The sequence below is a fragment of the Lithobates pipiens genome, unplaced genomic scaffold, assembly GCF_037356315.1.
Source record: "Lithobates pipiens isolate NorthernLeopardFrog02 unplaced genomic scaffold, aLitPip1_a1.2 Scaffold_30, whole genome shotgun sequence".
In the NCBI taxonomy this organism is placed as follows: Eukaryota; Metazoa; Chordata; class Amphibia; order Anura; family Ranidae; genus Lithobates; species Lithobates pipiens.
The window spans coordinates 13,195,191-13,211,127 of record NW_027507791.1 but is presented as its reverse complement, the minus strand read 5'-3'; the positions used below and the strand labels follow the sequence as shown (position 1 = coordinate 13,211,127).

Sequence of the window (15,937 nt, the reverse complement as noted above, 5' to 3'; positions counted from 1 at the left end):
TCAAGCCTATGTACCGTAGCACCCTATACCAAGTTACCAGTCCTTATAAGAACTTTTGTGGACCAAGCAGGTTGTGTATTAGTGTTTAGCAGACTGTACGTCAGTCCCTATACCGCTGAAGGACTGCTGCAGTATAGGGCAGCGGTCAGCAGTGGTGCACGTCAACCCTATCTATTGTGGACCGATAGCGGTCCTTACAGAACAGCAGACTGTACCGCACTCAAGCCTATGTACCGTAGCACCCTATACCAAGTTACCAGTCCTTATAAGAACTTTTGTGGACCAAGCAGGTTGTGTATTAGTGTTTAGCAGACTGTACGTCAGTCCCTATACCGCTGAAGGACTGCTGCAGTATAGGGCAGCGGTCAGCAGTGGTGCACGTCAACCCTATCTATTGTGGACCGATAGCGGTCCTTACAGAACAGCAGACTGTACCGCACTCAAGCCTATGTACCGTAGCACCCTATACCAAGTTACCAGTCCTTATAAGAACTTTTGTGGAACAAGCAGGTTGTGTGTTAGTGATTAGCAGACTGTACGTCAGTCCCTATACCGCTGAAGGACTGCTGCAGTATAGGGCAGCGGTCAGCAGTGGTGCACGTCAACCCTATCTATTGTGGACCGATAGCGGTCCTTACAGAACAGCAGACTGTACCGCACTCAAGCCTATGTACCGTAGCACCCTATACCAAGTTACCAGTCCTTATAAGAACTTTTGTGGAACAAGTGAGTTGTGAATGTTTAGCAGACTGCAGCAGAAGGGCAGCAGTCAAGTATAATATCCTTTCTATATTTGGAAGAAAGAATATTATACATGTACAAGCCTATTACTGTACCACTGATACCAGTCCTGAAAAGAACCTTTGTGGAACTAATAATAACAGCAAGTCTTTAAAATTACCCTCACTGCCTGACAACACTGCTTCCTTCCTGTCCCTATACAAATTGGCAAAAAAAGAGAACGATTAGTGGTTACTGGAACAGCTCTTTTGTGGACCTTGATAGTAACAGCTAATGATGATGATGATGATGATGATGATGAAAGACTAATCTGGCTGTCCCTGTAGCATACACCGTCCTTTCCCTTTCTCTAAACTAACAAAAGACACTCAGGCTGCTGCAAGAATCAGCAGCACAGCAAACCTATCAACACCTAACACCTATACCAGTCCTGAAAAGAACTTTTGTGTACCAAATAGCTAGTGGTTTATCTCTCCCTACTCCACACAGGAACCTGTCCCTATCTTAACAGAAGAAAGAATGTAAAATGGCCACCGGATCGGGTGTATTTATAGGTTAGGGGGAATGTACAAGTGTCCATGTGCTGTCATGTCTCAATTGGCTGTCCTGTATCACATGATAAACGTGTCACCAAAGGTTAAAGTTCTTGTATACATTAAACACGTAAGTCCGCCGCGGCGAACGACGGAAAAAGGCGTTCGAACGTGCGGACCGCGAATGTCGGAAATTCGCCGCGAAACGACCGCCGGGCGAACCGTTCGGCCATCACTAGTGAGGAGTACAAAGACAAGTGTGTCTTACCTACAGTCAAGTATGGTGGTGGGATTGTCACGGTTTGGGGTTGCACGAGTGCTGCTGGCACTGGGGAGCTACAGTTCATAGAAGGAATCATGAATTTCAACATGTACTGTGACATGACCCCCCTCCCTTTGGAGACTGGGCTGTAGGGCAGTATTCCAACATAATGACCCCAAACACACCTCCAAGACGACCACCACCTTGCTAAACAAGCTGAGGGTAAAGGCGATGGACTGGCCAAGCATGTCTCCAGACCTAAATCCTATTGAGCAGCCCCAAATGGAAGGTGGAGGAGCGCAAGGTCTCCAATATCCACCAGCTCAGTGATGTCGTCATGGAGGAGGGGGAAGAGGACTCTAGTGGCAACCTGTGTACTCCCCCTAGTATGTATGCGTGCATAACTTTACAACATTAAGCATCATCTGCCACACAGTTGCCCAATTAACAGTGCATATTCCACAAATACAGAACACATGTTGATCCTGCCAAAAACCCAGTGAGCACTAACATTTTCTGCATTGAGCCAACACTGCCCCTGCTGCACCAAAATTTCTAGTAGTATTGCCAGCCCTGCCCAGTTCTCCTCCACTGGCCTACTGATTAGAGCTGGTCCAAAGAGGTGCTGTTCCTTCAAGAACATGCAGGTCAAAATGCAGGTATTATTTTATTTTTATTTTTTGTGGTTGAACTGGATGGACGTGTGTCTTTTTTCAACCTGACTAACTATGTAACTATGTATAACGCATCTTACAAGACAGTTGGAAAGTCCATTGCTTAAGATGAAACGTCCTTTGTATATGTATCAATAAGAGACCTATGCAAGAAACCAAAGCCATCACAGTTGAAATTTTACCACCACAGCCATCTGCTCCATGTATTCAACAAGCAGAGGATCATCAGCAACTGTGGTTGGATTCCGTAAAAAAAAAATAAAATAAAAAAAAAATAAAAAAAATAAAGGGGGGGGGGGGGATTTAGTCCACTCAGCCATGGAATGACAAAGACATCACAGCCAAAATCAGGTGCACAACGGGACCTGACCGCAGAAACCAGGTTCTGGAAAGGGCTTCAAGTCACATATCCTTTAAGAAATGTCATCCTCCACCAAAATAGTAGGCAAGACAGAGCCAGATCGGGAATGAACATCGAAAAAGAAAAAAAAAAGAAAAAAAAAAAAAAAAGAAAGAAAAGGCCCTAGTAGGCCCAAGGCTGGAAACACTGGTAGAAGCAGCAGGTTGACCCTCTAGCTCTAAAGTGGTGCACAAGCCACTGATAAGAGCCAAGGAGGTCTTTAGACATGGACGTAAGTGTAGAAGACTTATTCCTCAGACTACGCATGTAGAGGCCAGAAGCACTCTCCTGCATCCTCTTCAGTGGAGTCATCAAGTATCTGGGCAATGCAAGTCAAAGTTCTGCATAACTGTAGTAGAAACCTCAGCCGCAGAAGCTCAGGATAAACATGGAACCAAAGGAAGAAGACTGGGGATGACAGAGACCAACAGTAAAAGGACAGCTGAATGCCAGGCTACAGACATCAGCAGGCATGCTACAAGCAGCCCCCAACCCATTAGTAAAAAGTGAGCTGGAGACAGACGGAGGGTTGTTTTTCATAGGTTGAGCTTGGCCCCTTAGTTCCAGTGAAGGGAACTCTTAAGGCGTCAGCATACCAAGACATTTCGGACAATTTCATGCTCCCAACTTTGTGGGAACAGTTTGGGGATGGCCCCTTCCTGTTCCAACATGACTGCGCACCAGTGAGCGGGTTTGGGGGTGGAGGAACTTGACTGGCCTGCACAGAGTCCTGACCTCAACCTGATAGAACACCTTTGGGATGAATTAGACTGCGAGCCAGGCCTTCTCGACCAACATCAGTGCCTGAAGAATGAGCAAACATTCCCTAGACACACTCCTAAACCTTGTGGACAGCCTTCCCAGAAGAGTTGAAGCTGTTATAGCTGCAAAGGGTGGACCAACACAATATTAAACCCTATGGACTAAAACTGGGATGCCATTAAAATTCATGTGCGTGTAAAAGGAAAAAAAAAAAAAAAAAAAAAAAAAAAAAACTAGGACAGAAAAAATAAAAAAAAATAAAAATAAAAATAAAAAAAAGGGGGGGGGGCATGCTGGTAATAGCAGCAGTAGGTATAAGACTGTGTCCCTCAATGGACATATTGCTTATACAGTCACATGGCAAATGCACATCAAAAGCATTCTCCCTACTAAGAAGAAAAGAAAAGAAAATAAAAATAAAATAAGGACTGGAAGACAGAATGTTGTTGCTCAGCATGGTGAGAACTAAATAATCCAGTTTATAGATAAATACGCCTGTTACAGGCTGTAGCCAAAAGGCATGGTTCATTCTGTGCTCCCGTTTATATACATAACATTGCACTCCCTATTACGAGATGAACCTTCTCCCGTTTTCTAGCCAAACTAAATATGTATTTTTCCCCAAGGATCTGTTTACCGAAAACATGGCCGACTTAATCTCAAAATCTATTAAAAAAAATAAATAGGGACTGTTTAATAGTTGTGTGACCCATTTAGAGAAATATACACAGTGGCTATGTACATTTTTCTTTGATATGGTCAGAAATTAAATATTTATAAAATTAGGAAAAATATTAAATACAAAAAGTTTATTTTTTTATTGTTAAGCAGCAAATGCTGCTTTGGGCCTCATTCACTCCCACGTAAGGGCTGTGTTTGCCCATCTGGGAATGCACAGGTGTGCCATGTATACCCATGCAGGCAGCCCCCATTACGTCAACTGGCCAAGTGTACATATCTGCCAGCACACCATAGACCTTCAGATAACATTGAAGTGTTTCCACACTAAAGAATGATCACATCATTGCAATGAAGTACAACATCCCGGAGCTGTGCAGGACCTCTAATCAGGCATGAGATGTGAAGTGCATACAATAGTAAGAAGGTCTTTAAACCAACATCCACCAAACAAAGGCACAGACAAAGAAGACACCCCTGCACTCGGATGTCCTAACTTGTGCTGAAACAGTATAGTAAACAAACGTCATGATTGGTGATATGGATGCTACTGTATAAAAAGTGGAGTAGTACAGACAGCTCGTTTGGCTGCATTTCTCTTGTGGATCACAGGAGTGCAGTCCGTTCTGCACTACCGTGACCCATTTTCAGCTGAAGCCCACTGTTGGATGTCGTCACAGGCTCTGGAGAGAGCACGCCCATATGGTCGGGATCCGCTGACATGGCTGGACCGCCACCTGGCTCAGCCTCAGCAAGCCGTTGAGAGGCACAGCCAGCCGCTCCCGCCCCTTCACAGCCCAGCACTCCAGTGAGCTGAAAGTCACCAGCTCTCTGCTCAGGGATCTCTGAGATCCAAGCCATCAGCGGTGTTCAATCGCTCGGTTCTCAGTGATAGAATGGCCAGGGGACTGATGCAGCACCCACCTAGGCAAATATAATTTAAAACACACACACACACACACACACACACTTCAGTAATTGGCTGAAATCGAAAGCTTCTCATACCAGTCATGCAGTAACAGTACTGTAGGACACCATAGCAGTGCATGATGTTTTGGGGAACGAAAACATCTTTTCAAAATCAGGTGCATCTGTCAGATACGTCTGAACAAGAGAACATTAGTGTCAAGATCGACATCGCTAGGAAACCAGGCCTTATACTCAATCCTAGCGTAGTAAGCCAACCATACCAGGGTTACCATTTGGGTCAAAAGGTCATGGTCAATATATTTTGGGCAGGGTTTTTTGGAATCAGCTAAAAAAATAAAAAATGTAAAACAAAGTTGTTTTCTGGGCCGTACTACAAGCATAAACAATATTTTGGCTTGTTCTTTGGTGGTAGGTTAAGGGAGAAGTAAGAAGTTTTTATATACACACACATATATATATATATATATATATATATATATATATACACACATACACATACACACACACACACACACACTATATAGTGTGTGTGTGTATAAAAACTTCTTACTTGTCCCTTAACCTACCACCAAAGAACAAGCCAAAATATTGTTTATGTTTGTAGTACAGCCCAGAAAACCATTTTATTTTAAATTTTGTGACATAAAATATTGCAACAACCATCATTTTATTCTCTAGGGAGTCACACACACACACACACACACTAATTTATTATAATATAAATATATACATTTCCAAGTAATTTTCTAGCAAAAAATAAATAAAAAATTAAAAAAGGGATTTTAACTTGAAACCAACAAATGTCAGAAAAAGGTTTAGTGTTTAAGTGGTTAAAAATGTTTCACTTACACACAGTCTATTCTTTTTACAAATTGTTACAATGTTTATACTTGAGTTTAACTTATAAAGAATGTAGTTTTCCTGTCCTCTCGACAGCTGTGGCTTCAGAAGAGCTAATTATTTGCATAAAAAGAAATATAAAATATTCAGTCATCTACCACCAAATGAAAGACCAATTTATCCTTAAAAAAAAAACAAAAACAAAAAACACCCCACACATGGCATAAATCGACAAAGTAACTGTGATGATATGTAATATTTCTTCACCCCCCCCCCCCCAAAAAAAATTTTTTTATTGGACGTTTAAGCAAAAAAGGGGGGGGGGGACCCACACACAAACAGCAAACTAAATAAGAGGGGGGGGGGGGGGACCCACACACAAACAGCAAACTAAATAAGAATATATGCCACAGTACAGTGTGCAATAAACCATTGAGCCATATGCATGTCCATTATATTGACTATGTGATAAAAGCAGCATCTGTACAGAAGCAAAAAATAAAAACCTTGCATAACCCAAACTGCCGGTGATATTTTTAATCAACTGTTTCTCAAATATGTTATCGGCCAGATTCTGAGAATTTGTGCTGCCAATAGCGGACAATTTGATTTAATTTCACATCCTTTTGTTCGGTTACAATCCGAACATTTGAATCTAAAAATTGGCAATTGAGACAGCTGACAGAGGAAGATAAAACGATTAGAGTCAAATCAGCCCACACTTATCACACTTCCCCTGCATGCATTGCTCAGCACTGTGCTAGATTATAACAGCAAGCAACTTTCCTGTCCCATGGTAAGAACTGACAAAAAAAAAAAAAAAAAAAAAAAACCCACAGCCCACAGTAAAGGTTTTAATAAAGCACTGCTGAGACCATAGCTGAAACAAAGCGCATTACCTGCAGCTACCAAATCTGACAAGCTTTCCTTGCCAAGGCGATAAGTCACTTAAAGCAGAGTTACACCCAAAAGTGGAACTTCCGCTTATTCATCTCACATTTGGCACCTTTCGGGGGGGGGGGGGGGGGGATCTGATTTTTTTTTTTTTTTTTTTGACAGATACCCTGTCCCCACTTCCACTGGACCTCACCACAGTGAGGTACGTCAGATGTCCAGCCCCTTCCTACACCGGACCAATTGGAATGCGCAGCACTCTTGCACAGTGAGGAGCTGTGAGTGAAGCTGAAAGGCTTCACTGGCAGGTTCTCTTACCGACAATGGCGGCGGCTGCATCTGTCAGCCGATCCAAAGCTTTGGTGCAGACATCGTGGGCTCCCTGGACAGGTAAGTGCCCTTCTATTAAGAGTCAGCAGCTGCAGTATTTTTAGCTGCTGACTTTTACATTTTTGAGGGCTAGGTGGATTGTCGGTAATACTGCACGTGGCATTTTTGTTCTGCTTCCTTAAATTTTGGATGGTTTTGGGCCCCTCTTTGTTGGAGTGTCTCATAACAAGAAGAATTAAGGATACCAGGCGGCTGTTTGGATAATTTATGGGAATGGATGTTTGGGTGCGGTTGATCACTTAGGTGGTCCACTATGGAGGGCAAGAGGCAGAGAAAGTGTTGCGATACCATTGGAGGATATATCTCATCACCCTTTGTGTTAAAGTGCACTTTTTGGAGGCGCTTTTCTCAACCCTGTTCATCAATAATGGAATTTTGAAGGACTTTTTTTTTTTTCCCCCTATGTAAAAGCGCTGCATTTACACATTTTAACCACATACACAAATCATATCTATGTGGAATATGTTTTTTAAAGCCATACTGAAACCTATTTTTTTCCCCCACTTGTTGTGCAGTTAGGTTATTATAATCTGTGGCCCCATTGGAAAGATTTTACGTATATATATATCCCATTTTGATGACCAAACAGCAAATGATGGAGCAATTTCTCCAATGGAGAAAGAAGAAAAAAAAAAAAAAAAAAAAGAAGAAAAAAAAAAAAAAAAAAAAAGGCTAGACTAGTGCTTTAAATTGAATGACATTACCACAACCATAATATATAACCCTTACATATACCCAGTGAAGTGAATGGCCTCGGGTAACAGATGAAACAAAGCCTCCTACAAAAGTTATACCTATTTATCTGCAGCCTTTTAACGTATACAATTTTACACAACAACATTTGAGCTCCAGAAGGCAGGGGGTGGGGGGATCTGATGTCACAAGCACACACTTCAGAGCATAGTGCAGGGAGCTGTGAGTAATCTGAGACCTAAGTGGAGGGAATTTGACAACCCCCCCCCCGCTTCCCCCAGACACATAGGGAAAGTGACAGCTGTGTATCACTTTCAGAAGTGATTCATGCAAAGAGGAATAAGAGCAGGCAGGAGTCACACTTGGTGCTCTGGACTGAGGCAAGTACACACCATAGATCAGGGATATGCAATTAGCGGACCTCCAGCTGTTGCAAAACTACAAGTCCCATCATGCCTCTGCCTCTGGGCATCATGCTTGTGGCTGTCAATCTTGCTACGCCTCATGGGACTTGTAGTTCTGCAACAGCTGGAGGTCTGCTAATTGCATATCCCTGCCATAGAGGGATATACTTTGTTCATTTCATAGGTTTACCACATACCTTATAACCGGGTGATTTTATTCCAGGTGGAACAGAGTCCTAAGAAGTAAAAAAAATAAAAATAAAAAAAAAGTAAAGTTAAAATAAAATACAAACTATGCACAATAAAATTAGGTAAACTCTACATGGTCAAGGAAGACACACATTCTTAGAATAGTCCCAAAGCAACAAACTTTCTTCAATTACTGATAATAAAAAAAAATAAAAAAAAATAAAAAATAAAAAAAAGTGGGGTGCATTTATATAGATTTCTAATTTTTCAACCCACCGAGGTAATTTCTGGGTTTCTGTGCTTCTTAATACAATGCAGGCAGATCATGGCTGGTGGGAGGAGCTGGCAGGGTGCTGTACATAGATTCCTAAAAACATCATAGCACCCCCTGCCTCAGTACTCCTGCTAAGAGTCTCCAGCAGTGATGCAAGCATTAAGCTGGCCATTGGAAGTGATTATCAAAATGCTTGGCGATAGGTGTTAAGCATGGGGGAGGGAGCAGTCCTAACCAATCTGCATGCAGACTGTCCAAGGCAATGCCCACTTATAATGCCAAGCCTCCACGATTGAAAGAACTGAAAAATTGAAGAAATGAAAGGGGTAGGCTAGGGACAGTAAGGCTGTGGAAGAAAGAGCTAAATGTTGCTAGACATCCTCCAGCCACGAATGAGGCATTCTCCATCTTGCTGCGTCTTCTAATGCACACTTGTAGAGGCTCACAGTAGGGAAGCACCAATATATCAGTCTGCTGGCATGCTGCGCGCCCCAAACCCCCCCCCCCCCCGACCAATGCAAAAGACGCCAGCCACATGAATTTCATTTTTTGTACCTGTCCGTTTTGGTTTTCAGACAAGTGCATCCTGAATTTTCGACACCAGACTTCATTTTGGTGCACCACTAGCTCATGCTATGCAGCAAACATGTTAGTTGGATGCAACATCGGTCAAATTCTGAATCTGTCCTCCACCACCTCTAAGGCTGAGTGATCAAACACCGCTGATTGCCCAGTTCTCGGTATTCAGGGAGCCAATGACCATATATCAGTCCCGCCTCTTTGTTCTGCCATTCTACTGCCAACTAGAGTGCAAGGCTATGGGGGGGGGGGGGGGGGGGGTGTGCATGGGTGACTCAGGCTCTTTTGAGAGGCTGAGCCAGCTGCCAGTCAGGCATCTGGGTGGATCCTGACAAAGTTGGGATCCCTTCAGAATCTGGAGGGGCTGAGTAAGGTCAGCTGACAACGGACTTTAGCGCACCGTCAGCTGAATACAGGTCACAAAAAGAGCAGAATGAACTGCACCCCTGTAATCCCCAGGAAAAAGAACATTGGCCCCACTTCTCCTTAAAAAGAGCAGTTTTAAAAAAAAAAATTATATATATATATATATATATATTTTTTTTTTTTTTTTTAATCTCAAGAATGTATTATTGAAAGGTCTACTTCAAATCGCTCCTGCATGAAGCTTGACTGAAGTTTAGGTCACCTGGTCCCTTCAGCCCCAGTCACCCTCCTACCTTCACACTCCAGCTGTTGCTTAACAACTATTATCAGGGGTGCGTTCATACTGGAGCGGGAGAACGTTCACCTTCCCTGTATTAATGAGGAAATCACTCAGTCCCTGGAAGCCGATATGCAGCATTTATTATTAAACTATTACTGGCTGTAGGGAAAGTGCCGAGCTCCATGAACAAGACCGGGGGGGGGGTCCAAAGGACAGTGCAAGCAACAGCTCTCAAAAAGCCCATAAAAAGAAAGAGACAGCACACTGCAATATACATTTTCACTGCAATGGAAATCCATAGTTTGTTACAATGTTTGTTTAATTTTTCTTATTTTCTCTGGAGGGACCATGGTGGTAATGTATTCCAGTATCTGGAGAACTGAAGTGCTCACAACAGATGGTGGAGGTTATAGATTAAAAAAAAAAAAAAAAAAAAAAAAAAAACACAGCAGAGAAGTGTAGAATACTGAAACTGAAGCGTGTATAGTCATAGTATGAATACAGATACTGTATGCAGCTCAGTAATGTAACGGATTATATTACAGCCAAGTGTAGTACGTTGATCCAAGAGTACATTGCAGTATAAAAAGGAAATAAAATAATTTAGAAAATCATCACTGTGCTATTACTTACAGTAGGACAGGGCTGTACTGCGCAGTCTTTTATCCCACAATGACTATTATCATTCCAGAAGGGACATGGCTTTTTCAAATTTGCCTGGGGGGGAAATAAAATAAACACATTATTATATAAATCTAAATTAAAAAAGGTCTCCAGTTTTATAGCAACTACAAGGATAGATCATTTAGGACACAAATGAACAAAAAAAGGTAGGCATAATAAATACAAATCAGCGGAGTCTGGCCAACGTGCCTGAAGTATTACAATTTACCCTTTATAACCCCTTTTTGTGGCTTTAGTGCCCATTCACACCAGAAGTTTTTGCAAAGGCACTGGGTGTGCAATCGATTAACAAGGACACCCCAAATGGGAGATCAGAAATGCGCTTGCCTGGTACCTATTATTTTTTATTTATTTTTATTTTTTAAGTAGTGCATGCACTACTTTTAATGTGATCCAGTGCGATTTCAGCCACTTTCAAATGAATGGGCTGAAAATTGCATCACACAGGAATGCCACACATGTTCCAGTGCGCACCAGCACATAACAGTACATGTGCCCTAGAATGCAATCAATACCTACTGACTTCTAGACAGAACGGACTGCCAGGCAGGATGATACTACGCTGTCGCTCAGTAGGCAGGTGTACCTAACAGGGACTTGTCGCCCACCCAGTGACATGTGCATTGCCATTATTGGGTAGTAGTGACACCACGACTATCCATGGCCGCTTTATTCATGTTTATCTTTTGGCCCAGGAATCTCTCAGCTGATAGCTGAATGTGGCTTGGAGGGAGTACTGTGTGGGGGCCAAAATACATAACAGCTTTCCAACACTGACATGGCCCACTGAGCACTGGTGTGCCTCTGTTTTCAAAGTGGTTGTAAACCCTTACATATACCCAGTTAGATGACTGGTCTCAGATGATGCACAGAGATTAACCACTTTCAGACCGGACCATTTTGCAGGCCAATGACCAGACCACTTTTTGCGATTCAGCACTGCGTCGCTTTAACTGACAATTACGTGGTCGTGGGACGTGGCTCCCAAACAAAATGACATAGCGCTATTTGTGGGGGCAAAAAGTGCTTTCTTTTGGTGATATTTGATCACCCCTGCGGTTTTTAGTTTTTGCGCTATAAACAAAAAAAAGCAACAGTTTTGAAAAAAATAAAAAATAAATGCGCTTTTTTTTATATCCCTCAAAAATATATATATATATATATAAAAAAAAAAAAAAAAAAAAAAAAAAAAAAAACTAACATTTTTTCCCTTAGTTTAGGCCGATACCTTTTCTTCTAGGTAAAAAAAAAAAAAAAAAAAAAAAAAAAAAAAACACAATAAGCGAATGATTGGTTTGCGCAAAATTTATAGCATTTACAAAATAGGGGATAGTTTTATGGCATTTTTATATATATATATATATATATATATAATTTTTTTTTTTTTAACCAGTAATGGCGGTGATCAGCGATTTTTATTGTGACTGCGACATTATGGCGGACACATCGGACATTTGATACATTTTTTGGGACCATTGTCATTTATACAGCAATCCGTGCTATACAAATGCACAGATCCCTGTGTAAATGACACTGGCAGTGAAGGGGTTAAGTGTGTCCTAGGGGTGTGTTACTAAATGTGGGGGGCTGGGCTATGTGCTAGTGAACACTGATCTCTGCTCACAGGAAACAGATTAGTGTCACCGGTCGGGGACTGGTTAAGCAAAGCCTCCTACACAAGTTGTACCGGTTTATCTGCAGTCTTCTCTACTACTTGCTCTACTCTCCAGTCAAAGTCCAAAAATGTATACAGCTAGTCAAAGCTTTCAGAAAGCAGGTGGCAGAGAGCTAAAATTACACTCTGGAGAGCTGATTGGAGGGAAAGGACACAGGAATAGAGCCGTGGCTGTCAACACAGGCTGCTTACTGTAGCTCCCTCCCCTGTCACCTTTTCACCGATTGGTGTCAAAAACAAACTTTTCAGAAGTGTTCCATGCGAATAGCAGAGGAAGACAGGCTCTTAAAGTGCTGGTAATGTTACCCAAACTGGTGAAATCATTTGCCTGAATTAGATGCAGGTAGTTCCAAGGGAAACAGGAATTTGTTGCAAAGTCTTTACTTGAATTCCCCCAAAGTATTGTACCTTATAGTATCGAAAATAGTCCGATTCCAGCAATTTTTGTAGTTTTGGGAAGAGCTTGTTATTATTAAAATTGTCTATGGTCTCCACATCACACGTGCAATCATCTAGGTAGCCTGTGACCTAAAAATAGAAAGAAAAAAAAAAAAATGAAAAGTGTGAGAAAAGCACAAGTGTTACACCATTTACATAACTAGAACAGTAACCCTACCGTGGCTAAACCCAGAGAAACCAACTTGCAATGTTCAGCAGGAATTGGGAGGGGGGGGGGGGCGCACGCGTCAGTGGAAATGGTGTCCTGCTTAGCAGCCAGAGCCCTGTGAAGGTCTCAGCCCCCCGCCCTGATATGATGGGTGTGTATTAGATTGGGTTAACACAGCTGTGTGACATTGCATGCGATTCATACGCAATGCAAATTCAGCCATACGGATTTGTATGGCTGAATTTGCATTGCATTCAGACCAAAATTCGTGCAGGACCTTTTTTTCATCTGCACCAGAATCAGATTGCATGGGCAGTCACACCCATGCAATCCGATAGCTGTCCAAATTGCCAGTTCGCACTGCGATATGCAAACCGATCGGGGGGGGGGGGGGGTTATTAACTTTGTAATGACACCTGCAACAGTTTGCATAATGCAGTGTGAACTGCCTGCAGACATGCGATGCAGGAACCCGTACTGGATTCGCACAGGTTCTCACATCGCAGCAGTGTGAACCCGAGCCTTAGGCTTCGTACACACGATCAGATTTTTGGTGGGGGGGATTGTGTGATGACAAACGGTTTGCCTAAAATCTGAACAAATATTGGTTAGCAAGCTAGGAAAAAGTTTTCGTCCGACAATGGTCTGTTGTCAGATTTTCATATCGTGTGTACACAAGTCCGTCACATAAAAGTCCAAAGTACAAACATGCATGCTCAGAATCAATGCTCACCTAACATGAGGTGTGTCACTAAGTTCGTGTTTGTTGGCTGACAATTGTGTGCCATTAGTATGCAAGACAAGATCCAGGCACACGCCTTTCGGACAAAACAAGTCTGACGCTTTGTTGGCCAACAATACGATCGTATGTACAAGGCTTTAGACTCTTCCTATAGTTCGAGTTCTTGGTGGACCCCACCCCCATACAAAAAAAAATAATAAAAAAAATTGAATTTAATTATATATAAAAATGTTTTATTATTAATGATACTGTATGTAGTATGTGTGTAGATGCGCCCCCCACATTGTCCCAGTGACAATATCACCAGACAGGAAGTGAAGGAAAGTTGATAACAGTTCCTTCCTCTCATCTACTAAAAACAGACTTTTTTCCTCTGTGTTTCAGGTAGGGGATTTTCTTTTGCAAATGTCCTGTCTGAAGAGCCAGAAACACGGGGGGGGGGGGGGGGGGGGGGGGAATGACTGGGGCTGCTCTGTGCACAAAGCTAGGAACGTTGAGGGGGGGGGGGGGGGGATCCAGCAGAGGATTGGAGCTGCTCTGTGCAATCATCATTACACAGAGCAGGCAAGTATAAACACACACACACACACACACACACCACCCCCACACACTCTATAATATATATTTTTTATTAAGAATTATAAAAAAGATTTTTTAAATATATATATATATATATATATATATATATATATATATATATATATACATACACACACACACACACACACATACACACACCAGTGCCTTGCGAAAGTATTCGGCCCCCTTGAACTTTTCAACCTTTTGCCACATTTCAGGCTTCAAACATAAAGATATAAAATTTTTATTTTTTGTGAAGAATCACCAACAAGTGGGACACAATTGTGAAGTGGAACGAAATCTATTGGATTTTTGAAACGTTTTTAACTAATAAAAAAATGAAAAGTGGGGCGTGCAAAATTATTCACCCCCCTTGCGTTAATACTTTGTAGAGCCACCTTTTGCTGGAATTACAGCTGCAAGTCGCTTGGGGTATGTCTCTATCAGTTTTGCACATCGAGAGACTGAAATTCTTGCCCATTCTTCCTTGCAAAACAGCTCGAGCTCAGTGAGGTTGGATGGAGAGCGTTTGTGAACAGCAGTTTTCAGCTCTTTCCACAGATTCTCGATTGGATTCAGGTCTGGACTTTGACTTGGCCATTCTAACACCTGGATACGTTTATTTGTGAACCATTCCTTTGTAGATTTTGCTGTATGTTTGGGATCATTGTCTTGTTGGAAGATAAATCTCCGTCCCAGTTTCAGGTCTTTTGCAGACTCCAACAGGTTTTCATCCAGAATGGTCCTATATTTGGCTGCATCCATCTTCCCCTCAATTTTAACCATCTTCCCTGTCCCTGCTAAAGAAAAGCAGGCCCAAACCATGATGCTGCCACCACCATGTTTGACAGTGGGGGTGGTGTGTTGAGGGTGATGAGCTGTGTTGCTTTTACGCCAAACATATAATTTTGCATTGTGGGCAAAAAGTTGGATTTTGGTTTCATGTGACCAGAGCACCTTCTTCCACATGTTTGGTGTGTATCCCAGGTGGCTTGTGGCAAACTTTAGATGAGATTTTTTATGGATATCTTTGAGAAATGGCTTTCTTCTTGCCACTCTTCCATAAAAGGCCAGATTTGTGCAGTGTACGACTGATTGTTGTCCTATGGACAGACTCTCCCACCTCAGCTGTAGTTCTCTGCAGTTCATCCAGAGTGATCATGGGCCTCTTGGCTGCATCTCTGATCAGTCTTCTCCTTGTCTGAGCTGAAAGTTTAGAGGGACGGCCAGGTCTTGGTAGATTTGCAGTGGTCTGATACTCCTTCCATTTCAAAATGATCGCTTGCACAGTGCTCCTTGGGATGTTTAAAGCTTGGGAAATCTTTTTGTATCCAAATCCGGCTTTAAACTTCTCCACAACAGTATTACGGACCTGCCTGGTGTGTTCCTTGGTCTTCATGATGCTCTCTGCGCTTTCAACAGAACCCTGAGATTATCACAGAGCAGGTGCATTTATACAGAGACTTGATTACACACAGGTGGATTCTATTTATCATCATCAGTCATTTAGGACAACATTGGATCATTCAGAGATCCTCGCTGAACTTCTGGAGTGAGTTTGCTGCACTGAAAGTAAAGGGGCCGAATAATTTTGCACGCACCACTTTTGAGTTTTTTTTATTTTTTTTTTATTTTTTTTGCTTAAAAAGTTTAAAATATCCAATAGATTTTGTTCCACTTCACAATTGTGTCCCACTTGTTGGTGATTCTTCACAAAAAATTAAAATTTTATATCTTTATGTTTGAAGCCTGAAATGTGGC

At 42.1% G+C, this 15,937-nt stretch overlaps 1 protein-coding gene across 1 annotated transcript in view; it reads right to left on the bottom strand.

Annotated features, from left to right (window-relative positions):
- The window catches only part of ERO1A (endoplasmic reticulum oxidoreductase 1 alpha), an 86,944-nt gene that overhangs the window by 59,394 nt on the left and 11,613 nt on the right, over window positions 1-15,937 (bottom strand). Inside the window, exons 2-4 of the mRNA XM_077463722.1 lie at window positions 12,657-12,776; window positions 10,523-10,606; window positions 8,399-8,437 (exon numbers count right to left, since the gene is read on the bottom strand). Of these exons, the coding sequence (XP_077319848.1) occupies window positions 8,399-8,437; window positions 10,523-10,606; window positions 12,657-12,776 (243 nt within the window). The remainder of the gene's footprint in view (window positions 1-8,398; window positions 8,438-10,522; window positions 10,607-12,656; window positions 12,777-15,937) is intronic.